A 17,660-nucleotide genomic window follows, 5' to 3' on the forward strand; every position below is an offset into this window, starting at 1 on the left:
CCACCAAGCGTGGATTGAACGAGGCGATGAGGCCGACCACTAAGAACTCGATGCAAGCTGTAGGGCCAGCGAATGAGATACCGAGAACTACAGCCCAAGTCATTAACTGGATAGATACGATGAATGCGAGAATTGAGTGTGGGGTGATTGGCGTTTAGATCGGCATCACCACATCGGCTGGGCGTTATTTGGCTTTGAGCCTTGGACGTACTTAGCTGGGGATTGAGGTGATTATCCCTCAGGATCCGAGAAGGCACGTCTGCCCGGGGGCGGGCTAATTGGATAAGTGAGGTACCTACCTAGCCAGTATTGATATCAGACGTGTCAGACGTGTCTCCTCGGATTCCAAGAGATGGCACTACCTAAGGTATAAAGATGGAGCTGGTTCCTTGATCGTGTGTGAAGGATTCTTACATGACAACATCAAACAAGATCGTATCCCCAATTGCCTACTTTATCTTCTACTGAACTGCACCTTTCCAAGTCTTACTGTTATCTACACTTACACGATTTGGAACACAACGTCAAGATGGTTGGTTTTGGATCAGCAAAGGACCAGAAGAAGAATCATGAGGAGGTCGCAGATATCCCCGCGCACTTGTCCGACTTGCACTGTGTGAGTATTCATTCTCTCATATCTCTGCTGAAGGTAGTCTTGCTTACACACTTTAGTTCACCGAGACAGACAACTGTATAACCACAAGTCAGTCAATCATTTTCCCCAATTCCAATCCTGCCAACTCCAACTAACACATCCCAGCAATGATGGACCTCCCCGGCTACCGCATCACCAAAGTCCTCGGCGCAGTCTACGGCATCACAGTGCGCTCACGCAACATCGCCGCAGGAATCGGCATGGTTATTAAGAGCATGGCAGGCGGCGAACTGACCTGGTTCACTTCGATGCTGTACTCTTGCCGCAACGACTCCATCAGCCGGGTTGTGCAAGAAACGACGAGGAGAGGCGGAAATGCCATCATTTGTCTGCGCTTCGAGACTGGGGATTTGGGAGGCTTTGCACAGGCGAGTGCGTATGGGACTGCTTGTGTGGTTGAGAAGATTGAGGGCGCCAACGTTGAGGCGCCACAGTTGACGCATTAACTCAAAGAGATTGCGAGGATACCCTTTATAATTTGCTTCAGTAGCCGCATCACTGTTCTTCTCCTACCCCTCCTTCTTGTCCTTCGATAGCATTTCTTTTTATTAATCAATTTGAATCATCTTTTTACTAAATGAATGCTTGCTTGCCCATGAGCCCAATTGCGATTATAATACCCCAGATTTATTGCCCAGCCGCATGAGGAGTGGGTCGCATCCGGGGTTCGGAGGCCGGGGATGGATGATGCTGCATGCGTCGGACCTCACATCCTATCGAAGCAGTTGAGACATGATGCAGAGTGGCATTCGATATCATACAATTTGGAGAGTAAATGTATGAGGACAGATTGATCCAGACAAACCCTCGATCTGAAACGAAACTTAACTGATCGCCAGCTTATGTCATCAGAAGCTTTGCCCGATGCGACAAGTCGGCACGAGCACGAGCTCGAGCTTAGACGGAGCATTAGCATCTTAGCATAGCCCATCATCCATCCATCCCCTCGCTCGCTCGCGTTAGTTAGTCTCTATTGACAACCGAATACAGATCCAATTGACGCCTCGTTTCTTTCTTTTCTTTCATCCACTTCCATTTGCCGACTCATTTGTTTGCCTCATACTAGCCTATCGTTCGTTATTCATTTCAATCTCCGACGCTCGCTTCCGCGCGCACCGCAACATGCGCCAGCACCAATAAACTTGACTCACGTACCACAGACACCACCAACAACCAACTCGATATACATCGGAGGACACCCTCCTCTAATAATAGCTTCAAATATGGCCCCGTTAAGCCCTGCCAGCGACCGTCGATACTCGGACGACTCCATCTCTTCGGCTTCGACGACAAGTCTTGTGTTCGATAGGATACAAGAGAAGACAATGATGGACACTTCAAGAGATAACACCGATCCTCGAGCCCTCGAGGACGATGATCCCCTCAAAGAAGAGGACGACCTAGAGACGGGTCCTTTCCTCGGTCCTGGGGCTTCCCTTCATCGTGAGCCCATGGATAGAGGATTGCGACGCATTCTCATAATTGTCGGCTCTGTCTTTGTCGCAGCTTGGCTCATTGGTCTCGGCACGTTCCTCTACTTCGGTTCATATCATCACGAGAGCGATACCGAGCACGATCCTGATGCTGCGACTCGGGGCTCAGGAAAGGCCGTCACAATGGATCAGCTCTTTAGTGGCTTCTGGCAGGCCAAGTCACACAGCATCAGCTGGATTGGCGGTCCTGATGGAGAGGATGGTTTACTGGCTTGAGGTTGGAGCGAGCGAGAAGCCATACATCGTTGTCGAGGATATTCGCAGCGATAAGGAGGCTAGATCGCCCATTGATACAGAAGTTAAAGCCTCCAAGTCACGAACATTGATGAAGGATAACTTCTTTGTTTACGAAGGAAACCAATACTCTCCCGAATGGAACGAGCCCAGCCCCGATCTGAAAAAGGTCCTCCTCGGTGTCGAAAAGAAGAAGAACTGGCGTCACTCTTTCAGCGCAATCTACTTCATTCTCGATGTCGAGACTCAAGAAGCTGAACCGCTCGTCCCTGGCAACCCTGATGCTCGAATCCAGCTCGCTACATGGAGTCCCAAGAGCGACGCAGTGTCATATACTCAAGACAACAACTTGTATATCCGAAAGTTGGACGATAAGAAGAACGTTGTCAAGATCACCAGGGATGGCGGTCCAGAGTACTTCTACGGTATTCCCGACTGGGTCTACGAGGAAGAAGTCTTTGGTGGCCGCAGCGCTACATGGTGGTCTGACGATGGCGAGTACTTGGCCTTCCTTCGCACAAACGAGACGGGTGTTCCCGAGTTTCCAGTCCAGTTCTTCATCAAGCGACCCAGTGGCACAGATCCTGAAGAGGGCGAAGAGGCGTATCCCGAGGTTGAGCAGATCAAGTATCCCAAGGCTGGCGCGCACAACCCAGTTGTTGACCTGCTCTTCTACGACGTGTCGAAGAAGGATGTCTTCTCTGTTGATATCGATGGGCAATTTGCCGACCATGACCGCATCATCAACAATCTTCTATGGGCCGGTGGCAAGGCTCTCGTCAAGGAGACTAACCGTGTCAGCGATATTCTCAAGGTCGTCCTGATCGACGTTGGTTCTCGCAAGGGCAAGACTGTCAACACTATTGACGTCGATAAGATTGACGGTGGCTGGTTCGAGATCTCCCACAAGACAGCTTATATCCCTGCCGATCCTGAGAATGGTCGTGATCACGATGGATATGTTGACTCTTATCTGCACGAGGGCTATGATCATCTAGCTTACTTCACTCCTCTCGATAACCCTGAGCCCATCATGCTTACCAGGGGAAAATGGGAAATCGATGATGCCCCATCGGCAATCGATCTGGCAAACAATCTGGTCTACTTCATCGCCGCCAAGGAGTCATCTATCCAGCGCCATGTCTACTCTGTCAAACTTGACGGTACCTCTCTTGAAGCTCTGACTGACCCTGAGACTGAGGCTTACTACGATGCTTCCTTTTCAAAGGGTGCTGGCTTCGTCCTCCTGTCATACCGCGGACCCAAGGTTCCCAGCCAAAAGGTCATTTCCACACCTTCGAGTGTCTTTACCTACGAGCGTATCGTCGAGGATAACTCCGAGCTAGCCGAGCGTGCCCGTCGCCACGAGCTTCCTGTTATGCAATACGGCACCCTCGATCTTGGTGATGGCGTTGAGGTCAACTACGTTGAAAGGCGTCCCCCTCACTTCGACCCTAAGAAGGAATACCCTGTTCTCTTCCAGCAATACTCTGGCCCAGGCTCTCAGTCTGTTACCAAGAGATTCTCAGTCGACTTTCAATCCTACGTTGCCTCAGCCCTTGGCTACCTAGTTGTCACTGTTGACCCTCGAGGCACAGGTTTCCTTGGCCGCAAGCACCGTGTAGTAGTCCGCTCTCAACTCGGTGTTCTGGAGTCACAAGATCACATCGCCGCTGCAAAGTCATTCGCTTCCCGTCCCTACGTCGATGCGGATCGCCTGGCCATCTGGGGCTGGTCCTATGGCGGCTTCACCACCCTCAAGACTCTTGAGCAAGACGCCGGACGCACTTTCAGCTATGGCATGGCTGTCGCCCCTGTCACTGACTGGCGCTTCTACGACAGTATCTACACCGAACGTTACATGCGTACACCACAAGAGAACGCTGACGGTTACGACTTGTCCATGATCGCCAATGCCACGGCTCTCGGCAGCAACAAGCGTTTCCTTCTTATGCACGGTGTTGCCGATGACAATGTCCACTTTCAGAACTCGCTCACGCTTCTTGATGAGCTTGATCTTGCGGGTGTAGAGAACTATGATGTTCACGTTTTCCCTGATAGCGACCACAGTATTTTCTTCCATAACGGAAACCGCATCGTATACGACAGTAAGTTACACTTTTTTTGATGTAGTAAACTTGGTCTGACAATGGGTTCTAGAACTTCGTAACTGGCTCATCAACGCCTTTAATGGCGAATGGCTCAAGATCTCCGACCCAAAGCCTCACAAGGATAGCGTCGAGAAGGAGAAGCGTGAGAGTGACGCAGTGTCTTTGGTTTAGAATGGCATTTTGTAACAGTGTCTTGATTGCATTATGGCAGATTCATAGTATCATCATGGCGTGTCACAGCGTTGCATTAAAGAGACAGCATAACAAAGACAAATCAATGTACTATCATACAACATACAGCAGTCCGACAGAATACATGCGTCTGACTGCGAAATTTACTATCAGAACTTCGTCCTCCAGTCTACCACAAAAGCCCGTAAGAGGTCAATCGCTCAAAATCCTCCTTCCAACGCCCCCACGCGCAACTCGCGGGAGAAGCAAAATATGATTACAGGATCTGTATCCTCGCCAATAAACTATCCTTTTCTGGTATCCGTAGGCGGGTGCGGCGGGTATGAATCCATTTTAAATTTATTCTCCTGCCCATGAACGAGATACTGATTATGCGCTACCGGTCCTCGGATATAATAGGGGGGGAGGCAGCGCCACATCGGTACCGGTACCTGCATCTAGAAACCGTAGCCGGTGGGCTGAGGCGCGAAGCCGTTTGCCTGGCCATATGGTGCAGGCGAGGGTGAAGAGCCCATGCCACCAGGTCCAGCTGTGATCATGAGTCTAGAAGCGCCGAGAATTGGTGTGTTATCATCGGTCTTCTCCTTCTCTTGCTCCTTAGCCTTGCGTGCCTCGTTGTCTGCCTTCAGAAGGGCCAGGTCTTTTGTTTGCTGGGCGAGCATGTTGATCATGTAAGGCATAGAGAAGTCCATGAGGCCATGGCGCCATGAGAGCTCCAAAACAAGGTCAGGGCGGATGAGCTCGTAGCAAGCGTACAACATGCCAGTGTAGCATTCGCGGTGGCCAATGTCGACGAACTACAGACGTTAGTATATTAGGGATTTCCAGGTGCCAACTGCTACTTACATATTGAAGAAGGTCGCTGACAATCTCGGTCTTGGCAGATAGGGCAGCGGTCTCGATGGCGTCCTTGTACAGCTTGTCCTGCTTAGACAGGGCAATAGACTTCTCCCATCGCTTGTTCTTGCGGTAGATGGAAGCAGCAATCTGGCGGAAGAAGATGAGGTCATGCTTCTCCAGACGGCTGGCAAGCTCAGTAGCATCGTAGTTGTCATAATTCTGAACTGAGTCACGTAGAGTCTTGTAATCCTCCTCCTCGATGAGCAGGTCGTTGACAGCCTCATTCACAACACGCTTGTTCTGGGTTTGCACGTTGAGCAAGAAAGGCTTGATGAGAGGGAGGTCATCGTTCTTCTGGAAGATCTTGACGACGCGGTTAACGTCAATACGAGGGGTAAGGGTAGCAAGGAGATCAGTGATGAGCGAGGGGTGCTGCTCAACATAGAACTTAATAGCACGGTAGTAGATCTCCAGGTTGGCAACCTTGACCACGATCTCCTTGAACTGCTGGTGGTCCCAGGAGTTCTCGGGTCGCTCGATGACGGCAAGAGCAGCGTTGTCAAACTCGTCATAATGGTAGTAGCAGAAGACCAGCTCAGGCCAGAGGTTTGCTTCCTCGCAGGCCTTGATCATCTTGGGGAGATTCATGCGAGACCAGAAGATCTTGATGTGCTCCATGAGGCGGTCGGGGTGGTACTTGGAGAGGGCGATACCGAGCTCAGTGAACATTCCCATATGGGCACGCTCAAGGCCAAGACCTTGCTCGAGAAGGCTGATAAGCTCGTCAAAGTAACCGTTGCGCTCGTACTCCTTGACTAGGGTCTGAAGTTGCTCAGCATCGACAATCAAGTTGAGACCACAAATCTGGGCAAGTCGGAATTCCTTCTTCTGGACACAGGCCTCGTGAACCTGCTTCCACACCTTGATGTTGTTGGCCTTGCGGGCACACTCAACGGCAGCTTGGTAATCACCGAGGTGAACAAGAGTGGTTGCCAACTTAGCCCAGTTGGAAATGCTAGTGTAGAAGATCTTGGAAGCCTCGAACAAGCCCTCCTCGTAAGCCTTGTCACCCGACTCCTCAATGTTAGCAACGTTGGTAGCTCGGAGGAAGTCCTCAAGCTCAGAGAGCTGGTCAAGGCGAGCATATGAGAAAGCCAGAGCAGTGTCGATAGCAGGCTCACGGAGGGTCTTGCGGCACATGCGCAAGTACTTGACAAGGTCCTCGTTCTTGCCGGCGTGGGTAGCAACTTCAATGACCTCATGGTAGTTACGGGGGTCCTCAGCCTTAATGTAGGACTCGATAGCATCAGAAACACGAAGACCATCAAGCTGAGCCTTGGCAACCTTGCTCCAGACCTCGGGCAGGTCAACTTCTTCGGCATAACCCTGGGCACGGTCGATGCTGACCACGTTCTCGATCAGGACGTCAACAGCAGCAGACTTGTTGTCGGCCTTCTTGTAAATCTCGAAAGCTTCCTCAAAGAGGCCAACCTCAATACAGGCGGTGGCGATCTCATCGGCGTTGTAGTTGTCGAGCTTGTGAATGTAATCCATGACACGTCCCTTATCAGCCTTGGCAGCAGTGAACATAAGCAAGTTCTGAAGATTCTGGTTATCGCTGAAAGGTGAAGGCTCGAGAACAATCTTCTCAAGAAGTTCAATAAGCTCGAGAGGTAGGTCATTCTCAAGGAAAGCAGCAACGGCCACGGAAACCTTCGAAGGGTCATTAGCCTCAGGAACCGCGGTCGCGGTGACTTGGTCAACAACAGATCGTCTGTGAATGTTGTTCTCGCTCAGCACGAAGCCCCACAGCTCATTATCAGATCGCTCCAACAGATATCGCGCCTGGGCTCGGTACATGGAGTTCTCATTTGTGATGTTGACGAGCTCCAAGTCATTTTGTCCCTTGGAGTAGGCAATGTAGGCCAGGTTGGGGTCACGCTTCTCACAGTACTTTCCGACTGTCAGAGTATCATATTGATCGTTTTCTTTCAGGAATTTCTCCGGGTTGTTGTTGGAATCGATATAGATCTTGGCAAGAGCATTGAAAACAGCTTGCTGCTGGTTACCCTCGTTAAGGGTCTTCTCGAGGAAGGGCAAGAGAAGCTTGAGTCGGTTTCGAGACTCGACCTCAGAAACAAGCGAATCAATGCTGATAGCCTGAGCGTTAACGGTCTGCAACAACTGCCTAATGACATTCTCGTCGCAGTCGACATCCAAGAGGCCTCCGATGACTTCAGGAGCTCGTGTAGGGTTCACAGACTGGACGTAGGTCTCAATAGCAGCAAATTGCTGGTTCTGGTACAGGTACAGAATCAGGTCGTGAACAAAGTTGAAACGATCGCAGACGATGATCAGAGGAAGCTGCTCGGGCAACTTGGCTTCCTTAAGGAAGTTCTTGACCTTCTCTGGGTTATACACGTTACTATCGCGGCACAATCGCTCAACCTCGTTAAACTGGCCCATCTTGGTAGCAGCCTCAATGTACTTGAAGTGCACATCGGGGTCCTCAGACAGGTTCACAATGCTACCGAGGTAGTAGAACAGACCCTCAGCAGTCTTGTACTTTTCGAAGAGATCAATCAGGCGAACAGCTCCCAGGAGGTCGGAGTACTTGGTGGCGATGGTAACCACTGACTGCAAGTTTTGTCGAATGTTCGTCTTCATCATAGCATCTAGACAATCAAGGGATTGCTCAACAGAAAGCTTGCCGAAGAAGGTGGTGAGCCAGTCGGGGTTGAAGTTGGGGGAGCCAGGAATGTTGACAATGACGCGCTTAATGGCTTCGGGGTCCTCATAGAGCTCCAAAGCCTTCTGAGGAAGGTTGGCCTGCTCGCAAAGTTGGGCAATGCGAGACTTGTCGAAGTGAGTGAACATCTCATTGCCCAGAATAGCCTCGGCAACTTGAGGAGCATGCATGAGGTTCATCTCCAGCAGTCGGGTCTGAAGACGGGCATGTTCAGGCTTGTTCTCCTTCAGCGCATCAAGGAGGAAGGCAGTGGCTTGTTGGATCATACCCTGTCCTTGGAAGATGTCGCAAACACGCTCCAAATCAACCAAGGAGCCCTGCTCGTTATTAGCCAGAGCACTAGCAAACTCGGCACCCTTCTCAGGGTTGATACGAATGATGTGCTGAAGAAGTTGGATATAATCAGGTTGATAGCCGGTTTGAGCCGAGTACGGGAGAATCTTATCAAACTGGCCCGTCTCAGCAAAACCAGCAACAACCTTTGCGGGGACCTCCGCCTTAAGGTAAATGGTAAGGGCCATGTTCATATCGTAAGGACGGACCAAGTCTCCGAGCGCCTCGGAGCAGTCCAACTTGCCCTCCTTCAACCACTTCTCAAGCAGATGCTTGCGGTTCTGCTGGAGAACAGGCTGTGCAAGCTCGAGGGTTTCCTCACGGTTCAAGGCGCCCTTGTCCAAAAGCATACCGAAGTATTGAAGTGTAAAAGCCATCTGACCAGGTTGAACAGGAAGGCGCTTGAACTTCTCAATAGTCTCGGCGCTTCGCAGGAATCCTCGTGGGGAGTTGGCGGCAACCTTAGCAGCCTCCAGATAACTTCCCGCGTTGAATAGCTGCTCGAATTGGCGGGCATAAAGGTTGTCAGCACCGGGAAGTCCAGCTCTTGAGGCCATCTTGATAGCCATTTCCGAGTTGGCGGGGTTCTGAAGAAGGTACGGGATGATGTTGTTGTCGTCGATGGTCACGAAAAGAACTTGACCCTTCCGGTTGATGCCAACGATACCAGAGGAGCCGTCATCTGTGCATGTTGTGAAAATAGTCTCGCTCGAAATTCGGTTCATGTAGATGCACGAGGCAGTCTCGAGATCATAGAGGTGGATAAAGCCGTACTTGGTCACCATGTAGATGACGCCGTACTTCTGAGAAACCTGGAGAGCGACGGGGAAATCGTTGGTGGCTTCGGGGGGGAAGAACATGTCGACCGCCTTCTTCTGGAAAACTGGATTCGACTCTGGGTGGTCGACCTCGACAATGTGAAGCTTTGCGCCGGTTGCCGTTCGTACAGCGAAACTGAAGAACTTGGTATCTTGGGGAGCACCTTCTAGACGAAGGGTACCGAAGGCGGCGGCATGACCTTCTATGGCCTGGCTGATTCCACGATCTTTGGAGTAGAGCTGCATGGCACCAACCACACGGCCCTGCTGGGATGAAATACCAACGACTACCATCCACTTGCCATCGCTGTTGACTCGGTAGTTGATGATCTGGCAGCCCTGAAACTTTATTAGCACTAGAATGCCATATTAGTGGTGGATGAAAGCGGCTCACGTTTAGGTTATCATTGCGCTGGAAGACCTTGACGGGGGCATCTTGACCCGCATCGTAGACATTCCAGTGGAAGACACTGGTTGTTGTGACAAGACCAAGCTCGTTCTCACTGATCCACTTCCAGAATTGGACATCCTCGTTCATGGTACAGGACTTGAGCTTCTTCTTTTGCTCGAGGTCGAAGATCTGCAGTGTTCTAGACTGAGCCTTGAGAGCAATAACCTGTCGGTTCCAGTGCATGATGGCACTGTCGGCCTTGATCGGCCGACGAGTCACATTGTTACCATTCTTGAGCTCAATAATAACAACCTCAGGTTGGGCAGCTTCGTTCTTCTTCTCTCGCACACACACGTAGGAGTCTGACTCGAGTGTCTAGCTTCTGGTTAGCTCATGGCCTTGCTTATCGCGACCAAGTAGCTGGCGGCAGTTTGTGGGACATACGCAGGAGTTGAAGCCAATGCTCTGTGTGTCCACGCCAACATTGGCGAGCTGGACAAGCTCCTGAAACTTGATGGGCAGGGTCGGCATGGCGCCGGTGTGGCCTATGATGAGGTAAAAGGGACCTTTCTCAAATCGACGCTCCTAAGCCCGAGTTCGGTCGAAAGACTGGGAAGAAGAATTGGTATCGATCTCGGATCGATCGTCAGTAATTATGCCGGGGTTGCCTAAGGTTGGCGCAGTGTGAGCTTCCATATGCCGCGTGGCAGGAGACAAGATTTCGAAGTAAACAAGCGCGAGGAATCGAAGGGAAAGAAAACAAAAGCGACGACGTGGAGATGCGAATTCCACTGATGGGCACAGGCGAATTAGTCGTCGAGAGGGAGGATGAGCAATGGGGGTTGAGGGTGTGTTTTGGTTAAAGGAGAGATCAAGAAGAAGGTTAGGTTAGGTCCAGGTCACTTTGGGTTACGTTACCTGTTCTGTTTGGAAGGAGCCACAGGTACAGCTGCATTGAAGTGGAGAGTGGAGGTGCAGCACTGAGCCAGAGTAGAAGGTACGTACCTGTACTCCGTACTGCTGGATTCCTGGACCTTACTGGAATACGGCGTGCCTTGAGCTAGCGTCCACTGGCTCGCACTGGCCCGGCGTGCCAATGCTGACAGCCTAGGAGCCAATAATTAGCAGCATGGCGCCTTGATTTTCCGAGCCGGCCGAGATTGAGTCAAGCATGCTTTCGTCATCAACAAACAGGCGCCAATCGATCAAGGAAAAGGGGGAGCTTGAATCACTGTCGAGATTACCCTGGACCCATCAATTGGAATTGAAATGATTTAGCAGCTTCATCGCATGAAGCTTTAACTTGAGGTAATGGATGATATCTTGCTATGATGCTGGTTGCTGGCTTAAAGCGAAGCTCATCTTGGTTTTTGTTAAAATTTGTGGTCGAACTTATTCTGATCGAGAGATTGGCTATAGCTTGTAACATAACAGTTTGAGCTCAATTATAGCACGCTGCATGTGCAAGCAGGTCTGACAGGGACGCCTGTAAACTTATCATAAGGTTCGTGGAAATAAACGAGGAAGAACAAACCTGAGAAATCATTTACCCTCATCTATAATCGGAATCATACTCAGTAAATCATAACCCTTGTTATGGAATCTCGAGAAACTATTCCAAATACACAACAACTTATACAGGCAACCCATATCCTCATCCATTGGATATGTGCCAATCCACATCCAAACACCCTTTAAGAACTTGTTCGCCCAAGCTCAAGCATATAAACAAACTCAGCTTCGACATCCAATTACGATAAATGTTCCCGATCAATATGATGTGTAACAGCCGCCTCATCTCCCTCAAACCCTTCACAAAACGGACACTTGACCGTTCCAACGCCAGCACTCGGAGCACTCCCCAAACCCTCATCAAAATCCGGTATGAAATCCGCCAAACTCCTTGGTGGAGGTCCAGTAGCAAACTCATCGTCTCGCCTCACATCCGTGTATCGCATAGTAAATCTCGTTGACTGCGTCTGACTTCCCGTCTCTCCCGTCGCTGCAGCTGTGTTGCCCATTCTCTGTACTCGGCCCACCTGACCATCCTGCAGTCGTACTTTGATACCTCGTGGATGATTGCCCCGCGTGAGGATATCCTGCACTATTCCTTTTGTCTCTTCTCCTGTGGGCTGGTCTTCTTTCAGAATGATGAATACTGAAGCTCCAGGAATGACTTGCTGTACTGTTGGGACTGTGCCTGATGCTTGCTGTGGTGTTGCAGGTGCGCGAGATGGCCGTGATGAGCCTCCTCGTTGGTTATTCTGCTGTTGACGTGGGGGGCGAGGTTGCCGATTTCGAGGCCGATTTGGCCGGTTCATCGTTGCAAAAAATGATGCTGAGCCGTTGGATAATACAGAGGTGACTTGTCTTGCTGCCCAAAAATGAGATGGCAAACAAACCAAGGACTTAGGGGACGCAATCTTGGCGAGGTTAAAGCTGATTTGATGATGTAGGAGTAACAAATAAGGTATTGAGTCTCTCACTTATGAAAAAAAATTACCCTACAGCAAACCGTGACACAGCAAAAGGATATATCACTTACAAACACAAACACACAATCGACATTTCGAAATCAGACAAGCGTGAGAATAGAAGACTGATTTTATTATAATGATATAATTAAGCTGGGATTGTCATACTAACCATTGCCTCCAATCAAATGGCCTATGCCTTTCACTGCCTCAAACCGCCATTCTATGCATGATTGAACTCCACATCGTGCTTGAACCTCAAAGCTTTTGCTATTTTCTCTTCAAGCTTCATCGGAGACAGGGGAAGGGGCGGGCTTCTTCCTGATGTCCTTCCATCCCATTCCAAAAGATGTAAGAACCATGGCACAAGACGTGCCTACAGCAAGCAGAAACGTCGCACGTACACCTCTGGAGTATGACCACAAGACCTGTGGTAAGTCCGCTCCGGATACAACTTCACTGACTGCTCCAGCACCGGCATCGATGATCATGTCAGCATTGATATCGGGAAGTCTTCGGACAAGCTCATTGCGAAGCTCATGAGTGAAAATGACATTAGCAGCCGTGATGAAGATTGCACTGCCGAAAGTCTGCGAGAAAGTCAAGATTGCCATAGCTATAGGTGTAACATCGGCACTTGTGTTCGCCTGGATGGCGATAATGGGCATCTGTAGACCGAGACCACGGCCAAGACCTAACAAGATCTGATAACCGGCCCATGTAGCTGTGGAAGCGTAGGGACCCATGGAAGAGGCCAGACCAAAGCCAATAGAAGAGAGGACGCCGCTGGCTGTGGCGAATGGAAGATAGTAGCCAACCCTTTGAGCTGCTGTTTGTTAGCTGAAGGACTTCAAGTTCCATATCAAGAGGAATCACCAAGAGCGCCACTCGCGACAGCTGCGAAGATAACGCTGAGAATGCTGGGCAGAAGATTGACACCACTAGTGAAAGGTGAAGCATTCTTAGCCGATTGGAAATAGACAGGAAAATAGTATGATGCCACCATCACCGTAGAAAAGAGAAATGACTGTGACAGACACGAAGCCCAGACCTCTCTGGTGCGTACAATTGGGAGAGGAATCATGGCTTCTGAGCCAACGCGATGCTCCCAGTATCCAAAAATGATGAAAAGAACACCGCCGCCACAGAATAGTCCAATGACAGTTGCAGAGTCCCAGGGATACTCAAGACCACCCCATTGAAGGGCCAGCAGCAACATCACAATGCTAGGACAGAACAAGACGAAGCCGGTCCAGTCGAGTTTCGTTTTCAGAATCTGCATAGCGCTTTCATCTCTATTGGCTCGGTGATCAGGCATATGGACGAACAGAATCAGAACCGCACAGATGGCGCCAATGGGAAGGTTGATGTAAAAGCCTAGATGCATTGTCAGTATTTGTAAGAGTCTTGACCAAGGATGAACATGACTTACACCATCGCCAAGTAGAATACTCAGTGAAAGCGCCTCCTACCAAAGGGCCACTGATGATTCCCAGCTGAGCAAACCCCATGATGATACCAACGAGGGATGGACGCCTATGAATAGGAACCGCCTTCGCAATCATAGTAAGAGCACCATTTTGGATACCAGAAGATCCTATTCCAGCAACGGCTCGGCCGATAATCAACATAGTAGACGACTGAGCTACGCCGCAAATGAGACTGCCAACCTCGAACACGAAGAACAGCGCTAAGAACGTCCACTGCAGTGTGTCAGACCCTGTACTAGAGGCTGGACTGGAGCTTACTCACTCTTGTGTTGAAGTACATATATATTTTGCCGGTAAGTGGTTGTAGGGCAGCACTGTGACATATCGTGGTCAGCAAATGTTGGAGGATTTCACCTAGCGCTGACCCTACCTAGCAAGATTGTATGCACTGGCATACCATCCTATGTCCGGTAAAGAATGAAAGTCCGAAGTTATGCGCGGAACAGCCTAAATATCCTTAGTATTGAGTGAAACTTGAAGGACTGAACATGGAAATTACCGTTGAGATGATGGACATATCCAGCAGCATCAGGAATGCAGCAAGCGTAAGGGATATCATCATGCTTGCAAGCTTCCATCCCGATATCCATTCAGTTTCTTCCTCCTCTGTTGTGACTTCGCCATCGCCATCTTCTGATTTCTCCGGCTTCTCGTCTTGCGTGGGTTCGTTCAAGGTTGGTGTATCTGAACGCGATCCGGTCTTTTCATCGTCGCCGCTGATGAGATTAGGCTCGCTGCGCTCTGTCTTTGATATCGGCGTAGTCATATTATCACATTCAAAAATAGACCTTCAAATAAGAATGCAGAGTTGGTTGAGCCTTGAGGCTTTCAAAAAGTTGCCAGGCATCTTGGGGATACCGCATTCTTAAACAATTTGATAAAACAGCCATATAAGACATAAGCACAGTCTCTCCTAAGGAATTCGTAGTGTCCTTTCTAGTCCAGGGTTCATTTGTTGTGGTGTTAAGGCTGAATGTGGTGTCAACGGAGTTGGTTATCACTTCTGGAACGGAATTCCGCCCAACCATTGAGCTGGCAGAACTAATTGGACCATGCGCTTTTCTTGGTGCTTTTTTCCCAGATGGATTCGGTGCAATATTATTTCCCGGTATCCATTCGTTAATATACTGTACTAAAACTCCCATGGGCCAAAAACGTCGCCCATCCAAGTTACATCACCAAAATCAATCATATTAATGTTCGCCATGTCCATGGTTGCCTGAGCCGTTGATGGTGGAGGAGGCGTTGGCACCGGCGGACCTGCTCCTGGATTTGTCTGTATCGAAGATGCGTTTCTTAGGTGTCGTGATAGTGTAGGTTCCCATGAAACTCGGATGTTGTTCATAATCTTAGCCCCCATAGCAAACACCGTTTCTTCACCTTGATTTGTTTTCATCTTATAGACAGAATCCAGCCGTGTGAAGAATTCAACGACTTGGTCCAGTAGTACAAGCAAGTCTGCCGTATTTCGGACAAACTCCTTGTCCCAAGCAGGATCTTCTGACGTGGTGAGTCGATAGAGGGCAATCTGAACTTGCGACAGCTGGATATAAATTGCAAAGGGTGCTCCCGGAACAGTTTCTGGAGGTATGTCAAAGAAAACATCGTACCATGATCTAATTGCTTGAAGGCAAGAATACATGCTTTCAATTCGCTGACTGACTGGTATGTTTTGCATAAAGAGCCCGACGGAGTTGATTTGAATCTCTGTTGCGAGCGAATGTGCTCGCAAAACCGCTGGTATCTGTCAGTATGCTTTTCGCCATGAATGCATGTTAGACCTACGGTTTATAGGCATATTCGCTGGCAATCCGTCTCTGACTGCTTGGAGTTTGGCAAGCAAACTCTTTCTGAAAACGTACGTGGGAGCCGAAGATGACTCGCCCATGACATCTCGAACGAGCAGTTTCTGTGCCTCGTCTGCAACAAGCTGATACCTGACAAATGTAGCCAGAAGCTCGTCAGATGGCCATAGTTTGTCTCTTTCGAGAGCTTCTAGACAATCACTCATATGTGGTGTCCATTGAAGAGGGTCCATCTTGCCAACAAATGACGACATGCTATTACGGGTCAATAAGGTTCATAATCTGAGGGAATGCTACTTACACTGAAGTCAAAAACCACAGTGACACAACAGCTCGCCTTTCTTCTTGAGTGCGTAACCGAGGTGGAGGGGGCCGTCCTCCCCACATCTTGAAACATATTGTGAAGTACTGTTCTTCAACAGGGGCTTTGGTAAGACCAAGATCATATGCAAGTAGCACAGCCATTTGGCAAAATGTGATGATAAACGGCCGGCCTGGACTTGAAGTGGTGGCAGCCCTAGATAGCCAGTGTCAGAACATGCTACGATGAGAAGGTTGGTGATTAACTAACCAAGAAATGTAACATATCAGTCCTTGAAGGCAGTCCATAGATCTCTCATGGTTTATGATAATTCTCGTGGCGATTTCTTGGCGTACTTGATCTTTCATCTTCATCTGCTGCTCAACACACATGGAGGTGATGTTCATAATACATAACCACAAAAATGGCTTCTCTTTCCGGAGAGTCGCGGCTGTTATATCTTGTGGTAGAATCATGCAAGGAAAGTTCTTGAGCCATTGTTGGAATTTTGCCAGATACATTTCAGCCTCTTCTGGGGTGGGATCAAACGAGGTGGAGGCATCTTCACCAATGCTGGATGGGGAGGTATTGGGGTTGGTATTGGCTGTGCTTCTTGAATCATAATTATGAGACACAGGATACGGACGAGGATAAGTTTCTGAGGAGGAAGAGGAAGCTGCAGCAGTTGCTAGTGATTCTAACCGGCTAGTGAGGTGACCCATGTTGGAGGAATTCATCAAGGGGCTTGAGTCACCGGGACCTGCGGAGTGCAAATGTCCATTTGACGGCTGAGAAGCGCGCAGAATAGTGACGAGGTCTTCAAGTTTCTCTTCAAGCTGAGCGGTTCTAGAAGACGTTGACTTTTTGGCAACCCGTTTGCGCGAGGTCGCCATTGGCTGACATGGCTTGCCGAGACGATGGCACCTTTCACAATCCTGGCCAGAAGCTCTCAAGATACACTTGCATTTAGCCCTTTGACATGCAGTGCAAGCTCTTCCATAGCCTGCGGGAGTCCCTGTCGTACTAGAGGCCGCAGAGCCTGACAGTTCGGGTGGTGCCATAGGTTTAAGGTTGTGTGACTGCTACGCCAAGGGATCTCGCGTACGTAACAAACAAACAAAGGAAGAAGTGATGAACAAATTCCGGTTGCGCAGTAGGGCTGATAGGAATTCGAGAAACAGTTTTGAAGGGGTTTGGTATGGGAATTGGAGGAAACCGGAGTTTAGGAATGCCGGGGATTAAGATGACGGAGTTCGGAATTCGATTAAATCCGTATTACTATATCCAAGCAGTCGCAATTCTATGATGACCCGAAGTGCAGTCGATGAAGCCATTGATTGATTCGGAGAGATTTAGCCAGATCATCATGTATTATCAATCAGAATGGCCTTGGGATGTTTTCACAATATGTGACGTGCATGATTCCGTTGTCAATCCAACCCCTACGGAGTCGGGCCAGCCCTGTAGAGGCTACGCCGGAGAATTCACCAGCAGTACCTAGGTAGGTTGGTCTCTGTAATGCTATTACCAGCGCAGCCCCCGCCGTTATACACAAGCATGGTCTGCCTTGCAAACTCTAGGATGTTCAAAGAAGGCGAATAAGCGACATGACTAGAAGGAGGAATATTTATCTTAGATTGAATTCAAGACGATCGATTCAAGCAGCATTGATCTTATCCAAAGAATAAGGGATTGTAATATCTTTCATTGTTTGCTTTCCTGGTATCAGATCTCAGGGTTACATTACAAGCCAAATCCGCCTTCCCTTAATTGG

General features: G+C 49.4%; 6 protein-coding genes across 6 annotated transcripts; 2 read left to right on the forward strand and 4 right to left on the reverse strand.

The window, feature by feature from the left end:
* Positions 1–39: 39 nt before the first annotated feature.
* FVEG_06866 (hypothetical protein) lies at positions 40–1,236 on the forward strand. Its single transcript, XM_018895299.1, has 3 exons — positions 40–616; positions 673–703; positions 761–1,236. Exons 1-3 carry the CDS (start codon positions 530–532, stop codon positions 1,099–1,101), a joined length of 459 nt encoding a protein of 152 aa, XP_018752529.1. The 5' UTR covers positions 40–529; the 3' UTR covers positions 1,102–1,236.
* Positions 1,237–1,375: 139 nt separating this feature from the next.
* FVEG_06867 (dipeptidyl aminopeptidase) lies at positions 1,376–4,855 on the forward strand. Its single transcript, XM_018895300.1, has 2 exons — positions 1,376–4,490; positions 4,543–4,855. Exons 1-2 carry the CDS (start codon positions 2,237–2,239, stop codon positions 4,662–4,664), a joined length of 2,376 nt encoding a protein of 791 aa, XP_018752530.1. The 5' UTR covers positions 1,376–2,236; the 3' UTR covers positions 4,665–4,855.
* On the reverse strand, positions 4,680–10,750 carry FVEG_06868 (clathrin heavy chain). Its single transcript, XM_018895301.1, has 4 exons — positions 10,261–10,750; positions 9,820–10,191; positions 5,532–9,764; positions 4,680–5,482 (listed from the first exon to the last, which is right to left on the reverse strand). The coding sequence occupies exons 1-4, from the start codon at positions 10,345–10,347 to the stop codon at positions 5,123–5,125; spliced, it is 5,052 nt and encodes a 1,683-aa protein (XP_018752531.1). The 5' UTR covers positions 10,348–10,750; the 3' UTR covers positions 4,680–5,122.
* Positions 10,751–11,253: 503 nt separating this feature from the next.
* FVEG_06869 (hypothetical protein) lies at positions 11,254–12,263 on the reverse strand. Its single transcript, XM_018895302.1, has one exon. It carries the CDS (start codon positions 12,135–12,137, stop codon positions 11,568–11,570), a length of 570 nt encoding a protein of 189 aa, XP_018752532.1. The 5' UTR covers positions 12,138–12,263; the 3' UTR covers positions 11,254–11,567.
* A 308-nt stretch (positions 12,264–12,571) lies between these two features.
* FVEG_06870 (hypothetical protein) lies at positions 12,572–14,546 on the reverse strand (the record flags this gene model as incomplete). The annotated part of the gene is made up of 6 exons (XM_018895303.1): positions 12,572–13,116; positions 13,167–13,667; positions 13,723–13,993; positions 14,043–14,094; positions 14,151–14,227; positions 14,280–14,546. 6 exons carry the CDS (start codon positions 14,544–14,546, stop codon positions 12,572–12,574), a joined length of 1,713 nt encoding a protein of 570 aa, XP_018752533.1.
* Positions 14,547–14,912: 366 nt separating this feature from the next.
* On the reverse strand, positions 14,913–16,953 carry FVEG_06871 (hypothetical protein; the record flags this gene model as incomplete). Its single annotated transcript, XM_018895304.1, has 4 exons — positions 16,157–16,953; positions 15,887–16,102; positions 15,566–15,840; positions 14,913–15,517 (listed from the first exon to the last, which is right to left on the reverse strand). The coding sequence occupies exons 1-4, from the start codon at positions 16,945–16,947 to the stop codon at positions 14,913–14,915; spliced, it is 1,887 nt and encodes a 628-aa protein (XP_018752534.1). The 5' UTR covers positions 16,948–16,953.
* Between the last annotated feature and the right edge of the window lie 707 nt (positions 16,954–17,660).

This window comes from Fusarium verticillioides, chromosome 7, assembly GCF_000149555.1.
Source record: "Fusarium verticillioides 7600 chromosome 7, whole genome shotgun sequence".
Classification (NCBI taxonomy): Eukaryota; Fungi; Ascomycota; class Sordariomycetes; order Hypocreales; family Nectriaceae; genus Fusarium; species Fusarium verticillioides.